Source organism: Cladophialophora yegresii (genome assembly GCF_000585515.1).
Source record: "Cladophialophora yegresii CBS 114405 chromosome Unknown aczIN-supercont1.5, whole genome shotgun sequence".
Lineage (NCBI taxonomy): Eukaryota > Fungi > Ascomycota > Eurotiomycetes > Chaetothyriales > Herpotrichiellaceae > Cladophialophora > Cladophialophora yegresii.
Genome location: NW_006913049.1, coordinates 3,293,446 through 3,314,990, shown reverse-complemented (window position 1 = coordinate 3,314,990; position 21,545 = coordinate 3,293,446). Strand labels below are relative to the sequence as shown.

Here is a 21,545-nt window from a genome sequence, read left to right as displayed (position 1 = left end):
CTTCGTAGGTCTACACAGTACGGTGTACCTACAGGGTACTGTAACAGAGTATGGTAATACTGCTCAGACGAGCGTAATGACACGAGACCTGTCGAAGTGTGATTAGACCGGAGCACTGGCTTGGTCGCATGGTCTCGAGGTTGTGTTTGACAAGTGACAAATTTCCAGGCTGCATCCGCATTGCCGCGGCGTGGTATCATAGGTACAAAAGGTCACTAACAAGTTCGACGAGGCGCCCCCAACTCCTTTATACATACTCGATATCGGTTCGACGTCAGAATGGACAGCAATGGCCGTGCTGTGGCTCACACCTAGAGACTTCAACATCGCGTGTGGTCGTCGAAAAATGCGCTTGCGTCCCAAGGAACGAAGGAATCCTCGATCAACCGCATTGACAGCAGCCTTGCTTGTTTGTCCAGAAATTCAGGCAGCTAAGAAAACTCTAGTCAGCACGCAGAGCAGAGCACAGAGACGAGGCATGTTGGCTTGAGCATCACCTACCCGCCACCTGTTGCCTCGAAAAGCAGACATCCGTCTCGGGACTTGTAGTTCATGCTGCGATAACAAAATGGTCAGTGATCCCTGAGACACTTGAAGCAGTCAACGATTAGTAAAGTGTCTGGTGACTGCAATCCGCTCGAGCGTAGCCTGCAAGGGCGTGCGACAAGGGACACGATTGAGGACTTCGAGGATGGCCATGGTAGAACGTGGTTGTCTTGGATGATCATCGGCCCATCTACGATCTGACCCTCGTCGACAGAGCGGGCATAGTGACGGGACAGACGTACCATCCACTGGTGTTATCGCCATAATTCATACAACCTTCTGCGTTCTTTCCAACGACCATACACCCTGATGCGCCTTCGCCGAATGTCATACAACCTTCCTCGGTCCGTCTCTTGCGGTCCTGGTGGTCCGCTTCTGGTGCGCGCTGCTGTTCCGTTGGTTGCGACTGCGTTAGGGCCGTCGACTGCGTATTCTGTTGCTGGGAGGGTGTTGATTCTCGTGCTTGTAGTGGGTCAAGGCTATGCGCGGAGGACGACCGCGAGGATGCTGCCTCATAGGGCGGTGGAGGGTCCATGCGTGGAAAGGCCCTGGGTGCGCTTCGGCTGGGAGGAGTGGTGGGACTTCTGAGCTTGCCCATCGTTTATGGTCACTGTGAAGACAGATGTTGGAGAACTCTGCCTATGTCGACGGTGGAATGCCGGCCGTCTTTGTAAAGCGAGTCTATCCGTCTATCCGTCTGTCAGTGTATCAGAAGATGCTCACAATATAGATACTGTTAAATGAGGTTGTCTCGCGGAATGAAATCATCACCCGCACAGCGATCTTATAAGTCATTCAATGCATTCCTACGAGTACCATCGAACCATGGAAGCTAAATGATGGACTGATGCCAGCATCATTGGCTGGTGCTCCGAATACGACACTGCAATTGGCTTGTTTGGTGGTTGCCTGAGGATTGGAGAAGCGAGAGAAGCTCGCTAGATGAGGCTGGACAAGTGTGGCTGAAGCAACGAGCTCGACTATTCGCTGCATCTCATCAGTTACGGTGCAGCCTGAATGAGGTCGTTGAAAGATCCAAAACTTGGAATGTTTTGGAATGGCAATGGGATGCACGTCGATCAGGAGAAAGGTGAGGTAGCTCTGCTTGGTTGTTGTGAGGGTCAGAACGTGGGTAGGGAGGGTTTCCCACCCGGTGTTCATACGTTGCACGAGGTCGTCATGTTGAAACTCCCGGGTACACATACTGTTGGACAAGGCGTGAAAGGGTTCTAGAAGTAAATAAAGTCAATGTCGCGCCGTAAGTCGAAGAATATACGGAGTAAGGCGTCGCGAATTGTCATGTTGAAGAACACCCAACACCCTCCGTTGACCCGTGACAAGAACAAATATAGCATATGACGCGATCGGAGGCCGTGCCACAGCGCATCGGCGATAGGCCAGGTTTAAGCTGAGCGATTTCACCTCCGGACAGACATCAGCGCATACGCTTACTGGAATGTATCACCGTACCTGGTAGGATTGCGGATTACTGTGTGCTTCCACACATCATGCCACAAGGGCATGTCCACAGTACACTCCGTACACAGTACTGGGTCAGGAGCAATGGTACCATCAGGTGATTGCAAGAAGGATCAGTTATCGATAGAGCAATTTCGACGCAATGTTCTAGTAGGGCGCACGGGCCAGGAGTCGAAGACAGTTCACGCGTGGCAATTGGGCGACGGGGCTCTGGCCACTGGGGCGCGCTGGGGGCTTGCTGTTAAACTTGCCGTTGGAGGCTCGGCGTGTTGCCCCTGATGCTTGTCTAGCAGTCGCTGGGGTGGGCGCAGCCGAGAAGCGCAGGGTTGACAGGCTCTTGAAAACAGCGCCCATCCCCTCCAACAGCATCGCATCTCCTCTCCACCAACCGCTCAGCTGTTAATTCCCTACCATCGCACGCCCCGACACCTTGCAACAAAGTTGCATCGGCGACATCCACACTCGTTTTGATTCTATCCCCGCAAACGCCTTGCTCATCCTCGATTGATCCCGCGATCCGTCTCTCGCTGTGTGTCCCCGCGGATTCTGACCTCGGAGTTGGCACGTCTCGGTGAGGTTCCGGCTGGGCCTGGATCACAACAATGGGCTACAATAATCACTACCGATCGGTTTCGACCAACGATGCGGCCTTTGCTGCGCTCCCTGAGAAAGGCCCGGTGAGAGCCGGTTGGGGTAAACAGTCCATCTTCCTGTCAATCGCGACGGGCACGCTTTTCATTGCCATCGTGGCCGCCGTCCTCTCCATGATCTCATCCGTCTTCGTTTCTCACGACACCTCCTCCCAAGCAGTCGCCAGCTCGACCGCCAGTGCCGCCGCCGTTGTCGCCAGCACATCTCTTACCTCAGCGACCCCCGTTGCGACTCCCATTGTCGACGACGATTCATTAAAGACCGTCGAGGACTCGAAAACGCCTGAGGCCCCGATACAGAATTGCGGAAATACCCCCGATGAAGCAAGAGCAAATGGCTGCGTCTTTGATGTCATGATGCAACTCTGGACGCCTGCCGACTGTTTCGACGAAGTCCTGTCAAACCGGTTCCTCGAGGTCGGCAACTGGACCTGGTATGCCGATCCCGGCGCCAGTCACATTTACACCCTGGAGGAAATGAGAAAGGGCGAACACGACGCGGTCTACGTCGCGCAGGACTATCACGTCACCCATTGCATTTACGCGTGGGAGAAGCTGGTCCGTGCCATGCGCAACCAGGAACCGCTCATCACCGAACTCATCTCCTACGACCATGTCATCCACTGCCGCCACAAGACTCTCCAGAGACAAGACGGAGGCGCCTCAATCCGTGGCGTCCGCGCACCAACTGGATGGACACAATGCGCCCCATACGCCACATGGATCAATCACCTGCCTCCCAACGAGCATTCTTCAGTCGACTGAAGAACCGGACCGTTCCGTCCCTGGCGTTGTGGGGAGTTGGGAGTTGGGCAAATGACCTGGAGTCTCTGTTCTACATATAATGGCCGAAATACCGAGAGCGACCGCTTTGGCCCTTGAAAAGGTGGCGCAGTGCAAAGAAAAACTGGCAGTAGCGATTTACTGGGGGCGTCTTGAACCCGTGGGTCTGGCCTTGCGGCCCTCGCTTCTATCCATACCAGTTCCACCGGTGCCAAAAAAGCGAGGAAACACTCCTATGCGAGGCAGAGCGAGGGAAAGAGACCCTCGATTCGGGGTTCGCCGGAGCTGGAAGACCCGACATACGGACACAAGAAGACAATTTAGTGCGGGTCTTTGGTTACCTTAGTTGACGAGACGAGACCCTACAATAACTCTTTCATTTTTTGTCGATAGTACACTGAATGCTATATGCCACAATATCGCCCGAGACGTTTACAACATGGGGCCTCCGATCCCGTTTTGTCATCAGGGGCTAAACGCGGAGGATCAATAAAGCACATTTCAGGAACCTGTTGATCCTCTTCCCTTTGCAAGTCGTACCGAAAATCAAACCAAGTCGAAGAGGGCTAATATGGAACACAGAAGCGAATTGAGACTCTAGTCGGCGACTCTCCTTTCTTCTAGTGGCGTGGGATGAGGTTGATTCAGCCTCGTTGGTGGCTCAGACCATATCCAAGATCCACGAGCTCTGTCCTCCTGCGCTGCTCAAGCTCACCCCTGCCATGTTCCTGCTCAAGGCCTCGGCAGGCTTTTGTCCTATCCAAACAGCTTCACTTCGATCCAGCCCTTCCTGAATATCCCAACAGTCGGAGCCCGCGGCATATATCACACGCCCGTGGAGATGCTTTTCCCTCATGCCCCTTTCATGGCCTTTCTCGTACCATATACCTCCCCCGTTTGTGATTCCACCTCCGGCTGAACTGTCTTGCCCGTTGATATCTGGTGTGGTAGAATTCGTTGCAACCACTCCCACCACGACGCGAGCCACATCCTCTGGTCTGTCGGGCGGCAGTTGCACAGACATGCTCCTACCCCCGGCTTGTGCAACGGCCCGCGGAATCATTACATTCGTGACGACCGCATTGATCCTCACGCCATCTCGCTCTGGATCCGGATCGATTCCTGTCCGTAGGCTGCGGACCAGACCCAAGATCGAATGCTGCGTCATCTGATATATGGGCAGTTGTGGAGTCTCCTTGAAGGCCGAGGTAGACGTCATGAAAGTCAAGCTTCGGTCATTCGTCCCAGTCGATGTGGGTGGTTCAGCCTGCGCCGTTGAATAGGGGTTGACAAACTTCTTGTTATTCTTGGCCTTCGGCGAGTACTTTAGATATGCCATCGCAATGCGAGCGAAGCGAACACTGGCGGTGAGTATGTCTCCTAAACCCCCAGGCTCCGTCGCAACTTCATCATAGGCCATCTTGGCGGTCTTGTTGATTCCTGGTCGATCTTCGAACCAACCTTTCTCCCCACCACCCACTGTACTAGCCTGACCACCATCCTCGCCAACGCCGAATATGGCGTGGTCGACGCGACCGTACATTGTCACTGCTAATTTGAAAAGCTCCAGCATATCGGAATATCTGGTCAGATCGCATTTGTTGAAATGGACCACATGAGGAGGACCCAGCGATGAAATGAACTTGCGAGCTTGATCCGGGTTTGTGTCCCCAAAGAGAACGCGGCATCCGGCAGCATGGAAATGACGAATCATGGCTTGACCGACCTGGCTGGCACCGTGCGTGAGCACAATGACTTTGCCGTGAAATGCTTCCTTCGGCAGGACTGGCGGAGTAAAGCGACACGGATTGGAGGTGAAGACTTGAGGAACGGACGACAGGGATTGAGATTTCTTGGCCCGCTGAGTGCTGAATGGGTTCACTGGTGCGGGCGTCGAGGACGTGCCTTGTTTTGGGGATGCCGGCGAGATTGCTACCGACGGAGGAGCGGGTTGAGTTGGTGTCGCTGGTGGAGCTGTAGCGGACGGCGTCTTAGGGGAGGCGATCGGGCTCGTTGTCTGGACCACTGATGGCACAGGATTTACCACGGCCGTAGTCCCCGTGAGTTCCGAAGGAGCAGCTTGAGATACAGAGACCCGTTTCTTCTTTTTGAGAACCGGGGCCTGGACATCTTGTTTGGGTGGCTCAGTCGGAGGGGGCTGTTCCTTCGGTTTGACTGCTATTAAATCTGCTTCGAGTTCAAATGTATGGGGCGTCTTGGTGACAGTCTTCCTTCGACGAGCTGGTTTCGCCTCTTCGCTGGCATTGTCACCGTTTGTGCCAGGGACCTCTAGTTGCTGAGTGGGAGCTGGGGATGTCTCGTAAAATGTTTCGTTTTCCTCCCTGGTAGCGGTCGACATGATGCTCCGGATGGGGGAGATGGTGTCGGAAGTCCTCGAAGTCTTGGAGACCTGGCGCGAGATAGTTTCACCATTCGTGGTCGAAGAGGCTTCGCTAGCCCACGGATTGGGAGACACCGAGTCGCTGGACTGGGAAGTCACGTCGAGCTGAGAAGCGGCCTCGAGCTCGCTTCCAGATCCCCTCTTTGTCAGCTTCTTCCGCAGAGTGTCCTTCATCCTGGAAGATGCACACTACCGAAAAGCCTTCCGCCGCATCTCGAAGGACGGAGGGAAGAAGGCGTGGCCTGATAAGACAGTACTATGAACAGCGTAGCAGTGGAGAGTGAAATGGAACTGATTGTGGGGTTCCAACGGCGGCAACTGATGCCGACGGCAGTGACGCCGCTGGTTGCAAGGGAAGGAACAAGTCAGGCCAGGTGCTTTTGGAAGAAGGCAACTGAGGCGGCCAAGGAAGTCACGTTGAACTGAAAATCCAGTTGGTCAGTCAGTCTACAGTCCTTACATGGTCACAGCTGACAGAACAGCGACGAAGACCACATGGTGTTGTCCTCGTGCGTTCACCATGTTCTAGACTTTTGCCAATCGTGGCGGCCTATTTTTCGATAGGGGTTTGGTAATGCCTGAGGAAGCGCTGAGAAGGGAGCGGAAGAAGTCTTCATCACCGCCCCGATTTGCTCGTTTGCATGGCGCTTGTGCTCGGATGTACGACATGGCGTCTTCATTGTGCGACGGTCCTCCACGTGGGCAGCACAAGACTCGGTCCATGCGCAAGCGACGTACATCTCCGCCGAGCATCGGAAACCAACTGTCGCTGTCGCAATGGGACGGTCGGTTTGTTTTTTGGCATTACAGTCTTGTCGAGTTTATCGCCCCTACTTCAGCCAGATCGGACACGCCGGGAAACATACAAATATTGCCGCTGCTGACTTAGCAAGTATCAAGGATACGGTCATTCCGCGGCTCCTGTTTGAGTTGCCAGATCGATATTAACTACATTCTGACTAAGGCGGACTGCCTGGACTCTTGATATATCAGCAAGGAGACGACTTCACTTGGCACCTGCGACTGCCTCGGTCGCTCAGACAGTTAAGTATATATACGTAAGGGGAACCTTCAATCGTGGTTCAAGGAAAAAGGAACGACAACACTAGAGATCGACAACATGGGCGAAGACGCAGAGTCCTCTCCGCGTGCTCACTCTTCCTCCTTCCGCCCAACCTATACTCGCGAACAACTCGCCACCTATGTCTCGAAGCACATAGCTCCTTCACCATCGTACTCACTCGAAACACTCGAGGCCGAGATTCAAGCCGATCCGCTTGCCGCGCTTGGGACTCTTCAACTCCGCCAAATGGCATTCAACCCCTGGGGCAACCTCGCGCTACATTACTCCTGGCACCGCACCATAACCCTGGACTCCGACGCTTTGTACCACAAGATTGTAGAGAGGGGCCTAGGGGGGTATTGTATGGAGAACAATGCGTTCTTCTCAACCATCTTGAGAAGCCTGGGGTATCAGCTCTATGTTACTGGAGCGAGAGTCAGTCACTCCCTGGACGGAGACAAGGACGACCCGGGGTTCGCGGGATGGCAGCACGAAGTCATCATCGTGACCATTGACGGTCAGAAGTACTTGGTCGACGTCGGTTTCGGCTCTACCTCTCCGCTGCACCCCATTCCGCTGGACCACAAGTCAAACAAGGTCTACAACTCCGTCCCTGGTGCCGAGATCCGACTGGTGTACCGCCCGATAGCGTCGAGTAAGTCGAACACAACCGCCATTCCACCTTGGTTTTCAAGTGGCTAACAAAGCTCCAGACACGGACCAATCCCAACACCTCTGGGTTCTCGAGTCCCGTAACAAATCCTACCCTCAATGGCAAGGCTGTTACTGCTTCAACACCCTAGAATGGCTCCCCTCTGACTTCGAGATAATAAACTATCGCACGTCACAGGATCCTGCTTCCTGGTTCACCCATCGTCTCGTCATGGTGAAGATCCTCGTTGACGACGAAACGAGAACGAAAGCCACAGGGACGGTCATTTTGGGTGGCGAGAAGATCGAGCGGAGGTTGGGAGAGGCTCCGAAAGAGGTTGTGGTGGAGGCCAAGAGTGAAAGTGAGAGAGTGGAGGGGTTAAAGACCTGGTTCGGCATTGCTCTGAACCCGGACGAGGTGAGAGGTATAAGGGGCACGGCGACGGAGATTAGGAAGCCGCCCACTGTATGATTTTTCGTTTCTGGAGGTTAATGAACGATGTACGTGCGGCGTTCCGAGTTTGATTCTGCCGCGTAGCCTTGACATGTTCATCGTCATGAGGGCCAAGGCTCCTTGCAGCTGATCTATCTTCGTCTGAAGTCTTCCACATGGCGTCCAGTAGGGTATGTGCCCGTCCTATTTTGGCGCTTGTCTCCTCGCACAGCCATGTGGCCAGAGGGCTTCGAATGCAGGTGCTGCGCAATGTTGCGTATGAGAGTCAATGACATGCGTGATCATGATAGGAGACGGAGAGCGAATGCAGGTTAAGCCAGCAACACAAAACAGATCATGCCGACTGTTCGGCCCGGTTGACTTACTGTCTTGATAGGCTTGCGGCAGCCAGTGACGACGTATGAAACAGGGTCCTCGTAGCACCACCGATTTGACATGTCTGGGGAGGCAGAGGTATGTGTAATGTCACCGCTGTGTCATATTCCACCCATTGCCGTTGCGAGGGCTCGGGGATCGACCTGTACACAGTATACGCCACATGCCCTTGATGTCTCAAATGGGATTTGGGCTCGTGGGGAATGTGGATGGATCCAACGAGGCTGTGTTTTGGGCGGCGCCCGCGCGCGGGGGGGGGGGGGGGGGGGGGGTGGGGGTTTGTGGTTTTATGCCGCAGTAGTCCTCCATTTCCTGGTATGCGACAAAGTGAATGAGATTGGCTGGCATGGCCGTACGGCAACCAGCTAATCTCCCCTTGCGCTGGGCTCCACATTCGGCCGCAGTGTCGAGTTGTGGGATCAGACAACATATATCGTACGAAGATCTAGCTATTCGTAAGGGGCGAGGCAGACTGTTCTCCCAGGTTCTCAATTGAGGAATCGAGAAGTACAAATGAAGTGGAAACTGGCATCGATCACACAGAGTCCGGAGAGACTGACAACATTGTGCTTGTTTCCTGGATGATAATGACAACTTCAGCATATGAGTTCCTGCGGTCGAGTTATGTCGGCACTGGATATCAGCCGAAGCAGGATGAAGTAAAATTTGCCAAATGCAAGTCAACCAAAGTCGTTAAGAGCGAAAGATGCTGCTGGAGGAGATTCGGGGCACGACTGGAAGGGTCTCTTGAGCTGAGCGTACGGCATTGTCTACTGTTGTAGGCCGACATGAAGCCTGGAATAGCTGTGGCTATAACTTGCGCTACTGCTCTGCGAAGCTTAATTGCGGTTCCCAGGAGACACCGCTATCCGCCCAACACCACCGACCTGGTGCTTGGCCTCTGAGCCGGTCATGAACATTGAATGGTAGTGGTCCAGAATTCGTGGCGTGTATCGCCCAGAAGTCCGTTCGATGACTACTGGCTCTTGTTGTTTTTGGGCAGCTTTTGCGGGATTCTGGATAGCCCATGTCGCAGCAAACCGGCGAACTCGTGCCGTATTCAGTCAATCTGATACCCCATGCTGTACGGAGTAGGTAGATGGCGGAATGCCCCTCGGCGGCTCGACCCTTGTATCTCCCGATGTTTTTTGTAAGTAGTCTTTGCTATCGGCTTTAGCGAGAAGACGTATTGGAGCAGTCCGACTGCATCTTGATTCTACTTTTAGTAGTTCCGTTCTGTTAGCTCTCAAGGAGGTCAGTACGAATACGCCAGCGTGTGAGAGCCCAACTGTATCGACGACATCAAGAGACAGAGAGAGTGACGAGAAGCGAACCTATGATGTCAATTTGAGGAGCCGTTAGAATTCCACTTGCGAAAGACGAGCTTCAACCTTATCGAAGCGAAGGAGATGTACGAGGTAGGCTAGCTCAGCGGCTGGGCAACCGGGAGGGTTGATATTTTTGGTGTCCTCCAGAGTCCCAGTCCCGAGACAATACGATCTCTTGGTGACTAGCTGCTAATGGGAATACTCTCGAAGGTCTCCGGGCATCATTCTTAATATCAGTCGTCCAGACGGCTTTTGGGGATCCGCCGTGACGTGGCGGATCAACCGATCGCACGGAGTACTGTGTAGAAGGCAGATTCTTGAAAGGAGAGGTGTAGGTCATGTGCGCCAAATACAGCTCCTGTGATGGCGTTCAGGAAGCGGCGGCATTGTGGAATGAATCCGGTCAGTAATCGGGCAGACTCTTGTTCCAGAGCAAAGGCGACTGCTCCTGGACCGCAGGATCCGGAGACCACGGACCGCAGCAAACGGAACGGTTCTGTGTGGATATCGGAATAGGGACAACATCTCGCTTGGATATTACCCCAGCCACGAAGGATCTCATCGCCAAGGCAAGGCTCACTCGTAGCTGGCAGTGTCAAGGCTACTCGTAGGGCGATGAATACAGGGCGGCCGACAATAACCCGCCCTCCTAAGAGAGGCAACTTTGGCATAGGGACTCACACTCGTGTCCGTATTCCGATATGAGCATCGTTGACGGCAGCTGTGGTGTGTGATTGCGCGTCCAACCAAGACCGCTCGATAACGGTCTCGACGCATAGACGGGAGTATTCTGCATGCTAAGCTTTCTTACCGAAGGAGTGTGTGGGGTGCACTGGCAGGGGACGTCCTTCGTGGCCGCGGAGTGGTAACGCTCCAGTCGGATATGCGGCAGACAGAGAACCGCGGAGAGAATGTGCCGTCTCAGGAATGCAGGTATCCAAGGATGAGCAGCTTGTGAGCGAATCACCGCAGGCCCAAGGCAGACTGGCAAGAAGGAAGGCGTAATGGACTGGGTGCTCAGGTGGAGAACGCGTCGAAGTCGGATTGGCGTGATATTTGCACTGCCTCGTCACATGTTGCTTTTGAGAGGTCGACAGACTGTTGCAGGAGACAGGAGGAGAGTCGCCTGATGGGGGATGATGGATCAAGCTGCCTCGGCCATGTTCGTACGAGGTATGGGACGATCCTTCTCCCTGGGATCTCCTTCATGCCGCAGAGACCCCAGGACGCTATTCCATGATCCTCTCGCATGCGAATACGACAGTGTCAACAGCTCTGGTCACTTTCCAGGCGCGCTCAGTGGCTCTACCGCCACGAACATGGCCACTGCAATAGCGCCCGGGGTCGAAAAGGCCTCGTCCATCTCAGCTAGAGCAGTAGCAGGCTGACTTCAGTATCTCGAGTGCAGGCGGTGTCGCGTGGACAGACATCTTGACGCCCCGTGACAGAAGGAAGATTGATGGATCTGATCGCCATGAAAAGAGTAACCCGTGCTTCCAGAAATAGCGTGCTTCAGGACTGGTTTTAGGCGACGGAGCAGTTAAACTTCTTTAACTAATGAGTGACTGGGCTGCCCACGGGAATGGGACACTCCACACCCATAGTGCAGCTGCAGGGCCTTAGCCGCTCGCCCAATCACACAGCCGGCGGGGGGCGCAAGTCTTACGGCTCGTTCTCCTCTTGCGCTTCTTCGCTTCTCCGCCTCCAGCAGTCCTTACTGTGTACATAAATCAACCCGCCTTCCATGACGACTTAGATCTATTGAACTTGTTGCCTCACGCCTCTTGCAGCCATTACTTGTTTGTCGCATTTTCCGGAGCGCAAACAGAAAATATATCGCAGCACCGCATCCCTCACCTGCCCCTCCATACTGACTCTGATATCAACAGCAGCCCATCCTGTCGTCCATTCGCCGCCTGGTTTCTGAATCGGAATCGTCGACAATGGACTCTCCCCGCGGATCTGGCCTTGACAGTGGCAAGAGCACCGGTGCCAATGCCCCGCCCGTCGGTTTCCGTCCTCAGAACGGTGGCTTGATCAAAGTGCAGCCACCTCGACGTGAGGACTTGCAACCATCCTATGCGCAGACGCTTCAAGGCGATGAGGAACAGAATCACGGCTGGTACGGGTCTATGAGTATGTACATCACAACGTACGCTTCGGGCGACGGAGCTAACACCGGGTGCAGTCAACACTCTCGGAAGCTGCGTCGGCTTCTTGGGTGCCATTCCCTGCTGCATCATCTGCCCCAATCCCTACAAGCCGGTCTCCCAAGGAAACGTCGGTCTCGTCACCAAGTTCGGTCGCTTTTCGCGCGCGGTCGACCCTGGCCTGGTCAAGGTCAACCCGCTCTCCGAGCGACTTATTCAGGTCGATGTCAAGATCCAGATCGTGGAGGTCCCGCGTCAAGTCTGCATGACTAAAGACAATGTCACGTTGAATCTGACGTCTGTCATCTACTATCACATCACTTCGCCCCACAAGGCCGCTTTCGGTATCTCGAACATTCGTCAGGCCTTGGTTGAACGGACGCAGACCACGCTCCGCCACGTTGTCGGCGCGCGTGTCCTCCAAGACGTGATTGAGCGTCGTGAAGAGATCGCGCAGTCGATCGGAGAGATCATCGAAGAGGTCGCTGCAGGGTGGGGTGTTCAAGTCGAGTCCATGCTCATCAAAGACATCATCTTCAGCAACGATCTTCAAGACTCGCTCTCGATGGCTGCCCAGTCCAAGAGAATCGGTGAATCCAAGGTCATTGCTGCACGCGCCGAAGTTGAGTCGGCCAAACTCATGAGACAAGCCGCCGATATCTTGAGCTCAGCTCCTGCCATGCAAATCAGGTACCTGGAAGCCATGCAAGCCATGGCCAAGACGGCGAACAGCAAAGTCATCTTCTTGCCTGCTGCCAACCAGACCATGCCGACTGATATGAGTGCTACATTCCAAAATCAGAACAATGGAGGCGAAGCTAGTGGCTACAACTCGAGGCAAAACACCGGCAATGCTTTCAACATGGATAGCGGCGATGGCTTTCAACAGGCAATGAATGCCCGAGTCATTGAGAACATCTGAGCTATACCGGTTACGGTATGGGCTGGATGAAGGAACAAACAGAAACAGGTTGCACTGGGTATTGAGATGAATTCACCGCCAGCCACTGCTCGCTGGAAAAGCGGAATGCTCGGTGGTGCTTTATGCTTTCGGCTTGGGAAAATCGACGTCTTCGTTTTTGAGATACCCCATGAGTATCAACAGCATTCGCTTTGTTTTCATGTATCATAATGATTTCTCCTATCCGCCGATTTCGTTTCAAGCTGAGCCACAAATTAATGATTGAAATGAACGAGATTTCTTACCTTAGTAACGTCCTTACGCGCGACTGTTCATGTTTTCATCATTGGTGATGTTCCATACTCCGTACACGGTAACCCAACGGATTACGGACGAACCCAGCAGCAGGTGGCTGACCCATGGCGCGCTGCTTGAGTAAAGTCCGAGAATGATTTTGGTTCGGAGGGAGGCCTTGACCGTTGCGAAACTCGACTGTGATTCGAATGATTGACGAGGCCCATCGCTCTTTCCGCTATTTCCTTCCTGTGGCTGTTGCGGGACCCGGAACAATCGTAGATCCGGGCAATGCGGATCATTTTTGTCCGCGTTCAGCCGGTACGCTTTGGACAGATTCTCTCCTTTTCGAGAGACCTACGGCGCCCACTCCACTTGCACCTGAACAAATGAATCAGAAACATCTTCCAGGACCGGCTAGGAGCATGAGAGCACGCACGGATTTGACTATCCGGACTGTTCGCTCAAGGCAACGTAGCATCAGGGGAGGAGCAAGATGTTGCTCCATTCCAAAGCCGCTTTAAAGCCGACATGTATGCAGGAAAGGCATTGCATGGAGATATGGCTTCCGCCGTGGTCGGCAGAGATGCACAGGTAGGGTGTATGACTATTTAAACAGGCGTTAATCTTCATCTTTTCAAGAGCAGCAGCAAACTGAACTGCCATAATCTGCAAGACACGACATCGCGCCCCCTTCCTTTCTACGTCGGAGAAGAACAGTTCGAATTCAAGCACCGATTGCCAAACCCAACAGGATGGCTACATTTACCGGCAAGACTACTGGCGCCGATGTCGTCAGAGAATTCAGCGACAGAGTCAAAGGCAAAACGAGTCAGTGCTCACACGCTGCCAATGTGGTAACCCTTCAGGACTGACAAACAGAGCAGTTGTGGTTACAGGCGCCAGTGAGAAGGGCCTGGGAGGCGAGACAGCAGTCGCGCTTGCCTATGGCCATCCCGAGCATCTGATTCTTCTCGCTCGATCCCAGCCGCGCGTCGAGTCGATCATTGCCCGCATCAACGGGATCGACTCCTCCATTAAAGTGGACTTCGTCCCTGTCTCTCTCAACGACTTTGATTCCGTTCGCGCTGCCGCCGCCACGATCAACGGCAAGATCTCCAAGCTCGACATTCTCATCAACAATGCCGGAATTATGGCCATTCAAGAATACACGACCAACAAGAACGGAATTGAGATTCAGTTTGCAACCAACCATCTGGGTCACTTCCTATTCACCAAGCTCCTCTTTCCCAAGATTCTCGCGGCCGGCTCCGGGTCCAGGATCGTGAACCTGACGAGTCTTGGTCACAAGATTGGGCCCGTGCGATTCGATGATTACAACTTCTTAGAGGGGAAAGAATACGACCCGTGGTCTGGCTACGGCCAATCTAAAACCGCCAACATTCTCTTCTCACTCTATCTGGCTAACAAGCTCCGTGATCACGGTATCCAGAGCTACGGTGTTCACCCTGGCTCCATCTATGAGACCCAACTCGGGAACCATCTAACCGACATTGCTGTCGCGCTTGCTGCCATCGAAAGTGTTGCGCAGAAAAACACGGGCAAACATTTTCCACTCGAAGGTGAAGTCCGGAAGAGCATGGCTGAGGGCATTGCCACGACAGTTGTGGCAGCCCTGGATCCCAGGATCGAACCGCAGAGTGGAATGTATATGGCAGACTGTCAGCCTCAGAAGACGTATGAGTATGCAGAAAGTCTCGAGGCGGCCGAGAAATTGTGGAAGTTGAGTGAGGAACTGGTTGGTGAGAAATTTGACATCTAGGGCTGCTGGAAGATAGGAGTACCGACATGGCACACGACCAATAATTGTACTCTACCCTTTGAAGCTCGTGGCATATGAAGGCTATTGAATCCTTGGTCCTGATATCAAGAACAGAGTTCAGAGCGTACTCTCTCACGATTCTCCCTGTCACGTTACTCTCATCTCACTGTGACTCTCACCCTGATCATTCGGCCTGATGCCTGTGACGTAAGGGCTTGGCGAGACATTTTTCTTCTGCTCCTTTGAGTCTCCTATACCTCGACTCGCCGTCTTCCGCAGAGCCTCCAAGCTGATCTCTAAGTGGCCATATATCCTTGACGCATGGTTAGACTGTCCCAGACGCGGAGCATAGACAGTGGACTGGCCAGGCCGACGTGAACTGGGGATACTCCGCAAACTTTCCACGAAGGGGCCTATGTGGGGTTGGAATATCAACGTGCCACTGCCGACGCTGATGGGGGTTTTCCGATGGAGAGAGTCTTTCGCGGGGCTCCTGCAACAACTGTCGCCATTTGCCATCCGAAGGCATTTACTCCGCAGTGGCCGTGACTCTCCAATCAGAGGGGGCCCAATACCGCTTTAACGAGCTCTCTCAAGACCAAGCGGACTGAGAAGGCGGTACAATTGGACAAACGGTCAAAAAGCGGGCATGATATCACAAGGCAGCGCGCCAAGCGCTCTGGATCTGGAGAGAAATCGTCGGCAATGCATTTAATGAGCACCATTGGGCGGGGAACGACGCCTATAGATATAGCTGGCGATGGGCTCATCCCTGCGACAACTCCTCCTCTTCTGACGTCTGCTCTTTGTCACCGTGTCAGGATCGCATTCACGAGGTCAAGCTGTCAATATGAAGGTCGTCGACACTTCGTCGTCGACGGAGAAAACCTCACTTGTCGCACAGATTGTCGCCTTTGTGACCAGCAATTTCCTGCTTGTTGCGGTTCTCGCGCTCGTCGGCAGATGTCTGTACAAGAAATACGCGTCGCCCCTAAGAAATGTGCCCGGCCCATGGCTTGCCTCGGTATCTAGATTATGGAAAGGTATCAGATCTTCCTTCTGTTGTTGCCGGGCCCTGCTGACAATCAATTTCCAGTGTGGAGTACTTACAATGGTCACACCGAGCTCGATCATATAGCTCTACATAAGAAATATGGTAAGCCCAGATTGGTAGACCATGATGAATCAGGTCATTCTCACACGGAGAAAAGGACCCGTCGTTCGGACAGCACCAAATGAAGTCTCCTTCGGCACTTGCAACGCCGCCAAGGACATCTTTGCTGTGGGCAAAGGTTTCCACAAGACCATGTTCTACAGCGTCTTCCCACCAAAGGTAGATACCAGCTCGAGCCCTATGTCGCGACATTGCGACGACAGCTTCGTCAGGGAAAGCTGACTTGTCCGAACAGCACGCACCTGATATCTTCACCGAAGTCCGAGAATGGAAGCACGCACAGATGAAACGCTACGCGGTGGTACCATACAGTCTGCCTCAGATGCAGAAGCGTTCCGAGCCCATTGAAGGCATGATCAAGCTCTTGATGGAGCATCTTGAGAAGTATGCCACGGACAACAAACGGGTGTGCAACTTGGGTAATTTATTGCATTATTTCGCCTTCGACGTATGCACCTCCTTCCCCCGCTTGTGTTCGGTTATCTGATGTCGCTGTTAGGTGCTCGGTGAAGTCGCATTCTCCCGTCAATTTGGGTTTCTCGAGCAAGAGTATGATGTTGAGGGTTCGATAAAGAACATTGATGATGTGCAGTGGTATGACGGCATCGTCGGCCACATCGCCGAATTCGATATCTTCCTTCGAAACAACCCAATCCGAAAATACTTGCCCGGGAGGTTCCAGATGCAGCCCACCACCATGACGAAAATTGCTGTCGCTGAGCTAGAGAAACGTAAGCAGAAAGACGGCAACTATGACTCTCAGGGCATCGATCTTCTAGCGGAGCTGTTGAGGGCTCATGAGGGCAACTCTGAAAAGTTCTCGATCAACGATGTGTTCAGTATCGCTCATGGCGCAGTGTGAGTGCTGTCGATTCTAACCATTGGAAAGTTATGCTGACCGCCATTACAGCTTCGCGGGGTCCGACTCGACCGCTTCAACAATGCAATCGTTCTTCTACCTCGTCTTGAATGCTCCGAAAGTGTATGACAAGCTCACAAAAGAAATCAACGAAGCCCAAGAAGCTGGCAAGCTTTCCGAGATCGTCACCTATGCCGAAGCCCAGGCTCTGCCTTATTTCCAGGCCTGTCTGAAAGAAGCCATGCGAGTACGCCCCGCCGTCGGGCTGGGCATCTATCGCAGGACACCCCCTGAAGGTGTGGAGATTGATGGTAAATACTACCCCGGTGGTGTCGAGGTTGCGGTGAATGGATGGGTGCTTCACCGCGATGCTGCGATTTTCGGAGACGATGTCGAGGAGTACAGGCCGGAGCGGTGGTTTGAGAGAGATGCGAAATTGATGGGTTCACATCTGTATCAGGTACGTTTTTCACTCTACTATATGACTGGCGTGATACATTTGCTAACCCCTGCCTTGCGTATAGTTTGGAGGCGGCTCCCACCTCTGCATCGGTCGCAACCTTGCCTTGTTCGAGATGAACAAGACCCTTATCCAGATTCTCAGGGAATACGATGTGACGCTTGTGCATCCCGGTCGGCCGTTGCAGTATCATTCGACATTCTTCGTGGTGCAGGAGGGACTGGAGGTCTATCTGCGGAAGAGGAGCGATAAGGCTCAATAGACGGTTACTGCTGTACTGTTCTGCTCGGAAATGGACGACATCGGGTCAGATGGGTCGAGACTGGAGTGGACTGGGCCGCAGCGAGATGGGGATGCAGGGCTGTGTCTTGAACAAGTCAGTGCGCTGCTACTACGCAGGAATCGGTGGCGAGTTTCGGCAGATTTTGTTACGCCTCGATATACCAATTTCCCACATCAATTCATCCCCATTCTGAGACATAGCCAGTGTGTACAGCCTCGTCTCGCGTCACCTTCCTGGATAAAGGTCTGATTGTTCCCCGCCGCAGCCTTGTGCCGCAGTTGTGTGAGTGTTGATTGTTTCGCCCACCGCCCACTCCCGACGCTTCTTCCTCGCGACCAGTCGACTTGATCACGCTGACGTCGTGCCGGACCGATGAGACCGCTTGAAGTCTCCGATCATGTCGTGCTGAAACAAGATCTCAGCCTCTATGGCTTCGTACTGCGCACCCACAACGACTCATACGATCCGCTCGAGGACGACTTGATCATCGCCCATGCCGAGGTCCCGCCTGATGTCTTGAATCACTTCCTCACGAGTGGTGTGCCGCCGACAGGCTATGTATTCGTGCAATTCGCTAATCCAGCGACTGGGAGCTCTCTCCTGCACCAGAATGATCTCGTCTTGCTCAGTCGTTCGTTCCGGCTAGGCGACTCCGTCAGGCGAGATGGAAGTCCTCTGACAGGCGCAGTCATCGATGTGCAGGAATCCTACATCCTCGCCCCAGTATTCGCAAATATCACAGCGAATGGTCTACCACTGCCACCATACCCAAAGTGTACGCCGGAGTGCTCGTCGAATTTTCCTCCGCATTTCTCGCACCCGAATCCCCACACGCTCCTCTACGATATACCCGCGCGAGAGATCCAAAGAGCGCAGGATGTGGCACGAGACGATTACATCATCACCTCTGGAGGCTGGGTAGGATTAGTTGACGAGGTGGAATATACTGTTGTCATCTTGCTCCAAGATGGAGGCATAGTGGCTATCAACGGGCCTTACGGTTTACATATCCCTGTGCCTGACTATGGCAAACCACTCGTGGCTCTGCCGGAACCGGATGGTTTCAAACGACCCGACATGCTCGGGGCTACACAAGAATGGGCACGACTCCTACCAATCGCGCAGACCCGCCCCGGCGAGTTTGTGATTATTGATCGCCATCAATTGCGGAACGGGAGGTGGATTTCTGGGTCATATGACCCCACGGCCCCAGCCCAGGGCATTGTTCTTGATGCTCGAGCATGTGATGTTTCAGTCGACTGGGTGTCCAGCATTAATATCCGGGACCCACGACCAGTCTTTCACAGGTCGCCCGGGGACGATATCCAGGTCTACGAGAACATCGGGAGTTTTCGTGACACTGCTAGCTTACGGCAGAAGAAGAATATAACATTGTACGATCCCGGAAAGATGCCGGTTAGGAACAAAAGCGCGGCTCAGCAGCCAAGAGGAAGTTGGGAGGATGATTCCACGCACAAACAAGTCTCAGCTGCCCATGATATTTATTCGGGACAAGAGCTCGGGATTGGTATGCGTGTCAAATTTAGAGACATCTCCGCTGCTGCGCTCAAATACCAAGCCATGAATGGAGTCTCGCATGGCAAATTTGTTCGGATCCCTTCGCACTTATCTCACGGCTGGGATATCAACGAGTTCGAAATCGTCTATATGCAACAGCATGCGACTGTCCTATGGCAAGATGGCACCACCACTACGACTAACTCAACTTCACTGACAGGGTTTGCCCTCTTTGAAGCCGAAATGGCACCCACGGATATTGTCCTGAAGCGAGAAGGCATGCGGCAGAGACCGGTCAATCACAAAGGACAGGCGAATGGGGGAACTAGAGATTTTAATGAGATGATGTTTTTCGAGCGTCCCCATGACCTGCTTCCAGCCAGTGTGGGCGTCGTTCAGTCAGTCGACCCTACTGAAAGAGTCGCTCGTGTCCGCTGGTATAAAGACCCTCGAGTCGAACTACGGGCTTCAGGACAAGTTCTTAGTACGGATTCACGATTCGGGCCCATCGGAGATGTCATCGAAGATGTCTCACTCTACGAGATCATGTCGTTTCCTTCGTTACTAAGACAAAGAAGCGACATGTGCGTGATATCAGATCCAGGGGAGACAAAGACCGAACCAAGAAAGCAACAGATAACAGCCACTGCAGACACTGAGAACCCGGCCGACGAGGTAGCAATTCAATCCGAGACCAGCACAAGCACATCGATCCAGCAACAAGGTGCTCGTTCTCCGTCCAGCACTCCAAGATCGACTAGCAGAGATGGCTCTTGGAAAGGCCCCGATTGGGTTGGCCAGATTGTTGCAATAAACCTTGATGGCTCGATCACCGTCCGATTGGGAGCCTTGCAACAGTGTCAAGATGTGTCGGTTGATGCCGACTCCATCCTTGCAACCATTGACGACCGTGGGGATCTAGAGGAGATGCCCGGCAGCATGATGGATCTTGATTCCTGGATGGACAGCGAGTCCGAATGGTCTGAGCAGAGCCCTGAACCTATTGCCGAAACAGTCGAGTACGAGGGCGGACAACGTCTCGATAACGACAGCGGAGACGAAAATTGGGTATCAGACCAGGATGAAATCTTCGAAGATGCTGAGGGAGAACTGCCGGGCACAGATGGAGATGTGGAAATGTCAGGGGACAGGCCAAAGCGCGGCACCACGCCCTCTACCAAACCAGAACGATCTCTCCTTCAACTGCAAACGGTGCTTGGTCCCCATCCCCCGCCTCAATTCCTCGTCCTCGACTGCGAGCCTCCCACGGACCAGTTCGGCCTTCGTTCAGCCCCGACCGCACACGCATCCCTGAAGCGAATTGCCAAAGAGCACAAGATTCTGGCTACGTCACTGCCCGAAGGCGAGATCTACGTTCGCACCTACGAGAGCCGACTGGATCTCCTGCGGTGTCTGATTATCGGACCCAAAGACACGCCATACGAGAATGCACCATTCTTGATCGACCTCTACCTGCCGGAGCGATTCCCCGACGAACCTCCAACTGCTCACTTCCATAGTTGGACAAGTGGCCTGGGTCGCATCAACCCGAACCTGTACGAGGAAGGGAAGATCTGTCTGAGCTTACTAGGGACGTGGTCGGGAAAGAATGAAAGCGAGAAGTGGAGCGACAAGGCCACGATCCTTCAACTTCTGGTGTCATTGCAAGGCTTGGTTTTCGTGAAAAGGCCCTTCTACAACGAGGCAGGGTTCGAGGGGTACGAGAATGACAGGGCGTACACGAGGGAATCTGAACAATATAGCGAAAAGGCCTTTGTGATGGCTCGAGGCTTTGTCAAGCACGCATTGCTCCGTCCCCCAGGCGGCATGGAAGACGTGCTCGCCTGGCTGTATCTGGCCCCGTCGAAGAGCCTGCTCGGCACAATCATCGAGAGGGGAAAGCTGCTGGTGGAAAGATCTGAACAGGCACGCTCGGCGCAAGACGATTCGCTGCTCGACTCGGCAGGAGAGAAAGACGACGCCACAAAGGTCTTTCTGAAGCCACTGAGCCGCGGTGCCAGCGTCATGCTGAGGCGATCGATTAGTGAGCTGCAGGCTCAGCTGGATCAGCTTGCGTCTGAGATGCGCCAAGTGGACAAAGCAGGGGCATAGAACTGCACGACGCGTCATGACTTGATACCCAGCATTAGCGAGGTTCGGTGGCAGACTCGGGTGGTATATAGACTTGGCTACTCCGTAGAACTGAGGATAGCGTGGATACCGTTAGTTGCAACAACGAGTAAGGAAAGCTCCGGTAGATGCTGATGATAGACGTGGTAGACGTCAGATTTATTCAGTCCAGCCAGGCAGATCTCCAGATCATCCAGTCGGGACATGAGCGCTCGGAGCTGGTCCGATTTTAGTTGCAGGGTCACAAGTAGAGGTTATGATTA

At 53.6% G+C, this 21,545-nt stretch overlaps 8 protein-coding genes across 8 annotated transcripts; 6 read left to right on the top strand and 2 right to left on the bottom strand.

Moving 5' to 3' along the window:
* Nucleotides 1–736: 736 nt before the first annotated feature.
* Nucleotides 737–1,144, bottom strand: A1O7_07918 (uncharacterized protein; the record flags this gene model as incomplete). The annotated part of the gene is made up of 1 exon (XM_007761914.1): nucleotides 737–1,144. One exon carries the CDS (start codon nucleotides 1,142–1,144, stop codon nucleotides 737–739), a length of 408 nt encoding a protein of 135 aa, XP_007760104.1.
* A 1,483-nt stretch (nucleotides 1,145–2,627) lies between these two features.
* A1O7_07917 (uncharacterized protein) lies at nucleotides 2,628–3,440 on the top strand (the record flags this gene model as incomplete). The annotated part of the gene is made up of 1 exon (XM_007761913.1): nucleotides 2,628–3,440. One exon carries the CDS (start codon nucleotides 2,628–2,630, stop codon nucleotides 3,438–3,440), a length of 813 nt encoding a protein of 270 aa, XP_007760103.1.
* A 679-nt stretch (nucleotides 3,441–4,119) lies between these two features.
* Nucleotides 4,120–6,033, bottom strand: A1O7_07916 (uncharacterized protein; the record flags this gene model as incomplete). The annotated part of the gene is made up of 1 exon (XM_007761912.1): nucleotides 4,120–6,033. One exon carries the CDS (start codon nucleotides 6,031–6,033, stop codon nucleotides 4,120–4,122), a length of 1,914 nt encoding a protein of 637 aa, XP_007760102.1.
* Nucleotides 6,034–6,979: 946 nt separating this feature from the next.
* On the top strand, nucleotides 6,980–8,045 carry A1O7_07915 (uncharacterized protein; the record flags this gene model as incomplete). Its single annotated transcript, XM_007761911.1, has 2 exons — nucleotides 6,980–7,577; nucleotides 7,636–8,045. The coding sequence occupies 2 exons, from the start codon at nucleotides 6,980–6,982 to the stop codon at nucleotides 8,043–8,045; spliced, it is 1,008 nt and encodes a 335-aa protein (XP_007760101.1).
* Nucleotides 8,046–11,673: 3,628 nt separating this feature from the next.
* A1O7_07914 (uncharacterized protein) lies at nucleotides 11,674–12,802 on the top strand (the record flags this gene model as incomplete). The annotated part of the gene is made up of 2 exons (XM_007761910.1): nucleotides 11,674–11,866; nucleotides 11,919–12,802. 2 exons carry the CDS (start codon nucleotides 11,674–11,676, stop codon nucleotides 12,800–12,802), a joined length of 1,077 nt encoding a protein of 358 aa, XP_007760100.1.
* Nucleotides 12,803–13,830: 1,028 nt separating this feature from the next.
* On the top strand, nucleotides 13,831–14,858 carry A1O7_07913 (uncharacterized protein; the record flags this gene model as incomplete). Its single annotated transcript, XM_007761909.1, has 2 exons — nucleotides 13,831–13,906; nucleotides 13,963–14,858. The coding sequence occupies 2 exons, from the start codon at nucleotides 13,831–13,833 to the stop codon at nucleotides 14,856–14,858; spliced, it is 972 nt and encodes a 323-aa protein (XP_007760099.1).
* An 850-nt stretch (nucleotides 14,859–15,708) lies between these two features.
* Nucleotides 15,709–17,613, top strand: A1O7_07912 (uncharacterized protein; the record flags this gene model as incomplete). Its single annotated transcript, XM_007761908.1, has 7 exons — nucleotides 15,709–15,901; nucleotides 15,955–16,014; nucleotides 16,070–16,191; nucleotides 16,268–16,480; nucleotides 16,532–16,890; nucleotides 16,943–17,351; nucleotides 17,416–17,613. 7 exons carry the CDS (start codon nucleotides 15,709–15,711, stop codon nucleotides 17,611–17,613), a joined length of 1,554 nt encoding a protein of 517 aa, XP_007760098.1.
* Nucleotides 17,614–18,006: 393 nt separating this feature from the next.
* On the top strand, nucleotides 18,007–21,264 carry A1O7_07911 (uncharacterized protein; the record flags this gene model as incomplete). Its single annotated transcript, XM_007761907.1, has 1 exon — nucleotides 18,007–21,264. One exon carries the CDS (start codon nucleotides 18,007–18,009, stop codon nucleotides 21,262–21,264), a length of 3,258 nt encoding a protein of 1,085 aa, XP_007760097.1.
* Between the last annotated feature and the right edge of the window lie 281 nt (nucleotides 21,265–21,545).